The sequence below is a fragment of the Monoraphidium neglectum genome (genome assembly GCF_000611645.1).
Source record: "Monoraphidium neglectum strain SAG 48.87 unplaced genomic scaffold scaffold05327, whole genome shotgun sequence".
Lineage (NCBI taxonomy): Eukaryota > Viridiplantae > Chlorophyta > Chlorophyceae > Sphaeropleales > Selenastraceae > Monoraphidium > Monoraphidium neglectum.
Window position 1 is genome coordinate 694 of NW_014008303.1, and position 863 is coordinate 1556.

Genomic DNA, 863 nt, shown 5'->3' on the forward strand with positions numbered 1-863 from the left:
GGAAGATGGGGTGAGAACCCGAAGGGGCATGAGCCTGAAATAGGTGGGGTGCAAGACCGCAATACGATGATGGCTGGAACGCAAGGAGGCAGCACGCGGCTGCCAGGCCGTGCCAGCGCCCCTCATACTGCAAAGCCCCTCGCCTACAAGCACAACACAAAAGAGCGCCTGCCTCTACTCCTCACGTCAACTCTGCCCCTCCCCCCCAAATCAACCCCAGGGCGCGCCTGCAGCAGGTCGCTGAAGTCTATCAGCATGAAGGGCTTCCCCTCCTGGCGGCATATGATGTACAGGCAGCACGCAGCAACCTGCGGGTGGGCACGCGGCCAAAGAGGGGATGGCAAGGTGCGCTGGCAGTGCGGCACGAGCGCCTGAGGGGCTGCCCACCAGGACGCCCCTCACATAGGGCCAGCCGGCTGTCCAGCTGCGTGCCGGCGTCCCGCCCGCCACTGCAAACGCAGCGCAGGTCCACCAATGCCTGCTAAATCTACGCACTGCTGGCCGCAGCCCCGCAGCCCCCTCAGCCCCCGCGCGCCTGGTTGACGCGCCGCCCCTTGGTGAAGCCCTGCTGCAGTGCCAGGCGGTACAGGCGGTGCGCCGCCTCCAGGCACTCCTCGCGCGGCCGCAGGCGGAACGTGTCGATCATCCCCTGCAGCTCGCCGCGGCCCTTGCTCACAGCCATGTCGTGGCTGTCACCCTGGACAGTAGGTCGGTCGGTGGGGAGGTCGCTTGGTTGTTGGTTGCTCGGCGCAAATCCGTACGGGATTTGGGAAGGGCAGGCGGGCAGGGGCGGCCTCGCACGCAGGCGCATGCATCGGCAGGGCCCGCCATGCGGACGGGCGCTGATGCAGCAACGTGAGCAA

The 863-nt window shown here is 67.2% G+C and overlaps 1 protein-coding gene across 1 annotated transcript in view; it reads right to left on the reverse strand.

Moving 5' to 3' along the window:
• Positions 1-520: 520 nt before the first annotated feature.
• MNEG_15439 (hypothetical protein) overlaps positions 521-863 on the reverse strand; it is a gene marked incomplete at both ends in the record, with an annotated part of 1231 nt that continues 888 nt past the window's right edge. The window contains one exon of the mRNA XM_014036090.1: positions 521-697. Within this exon, the coding sequence (XP_013891544.1) occupies positions 521-697 (177 nt within the window). The remainder of the gene's footprint in view (positions 698-863) is intronic.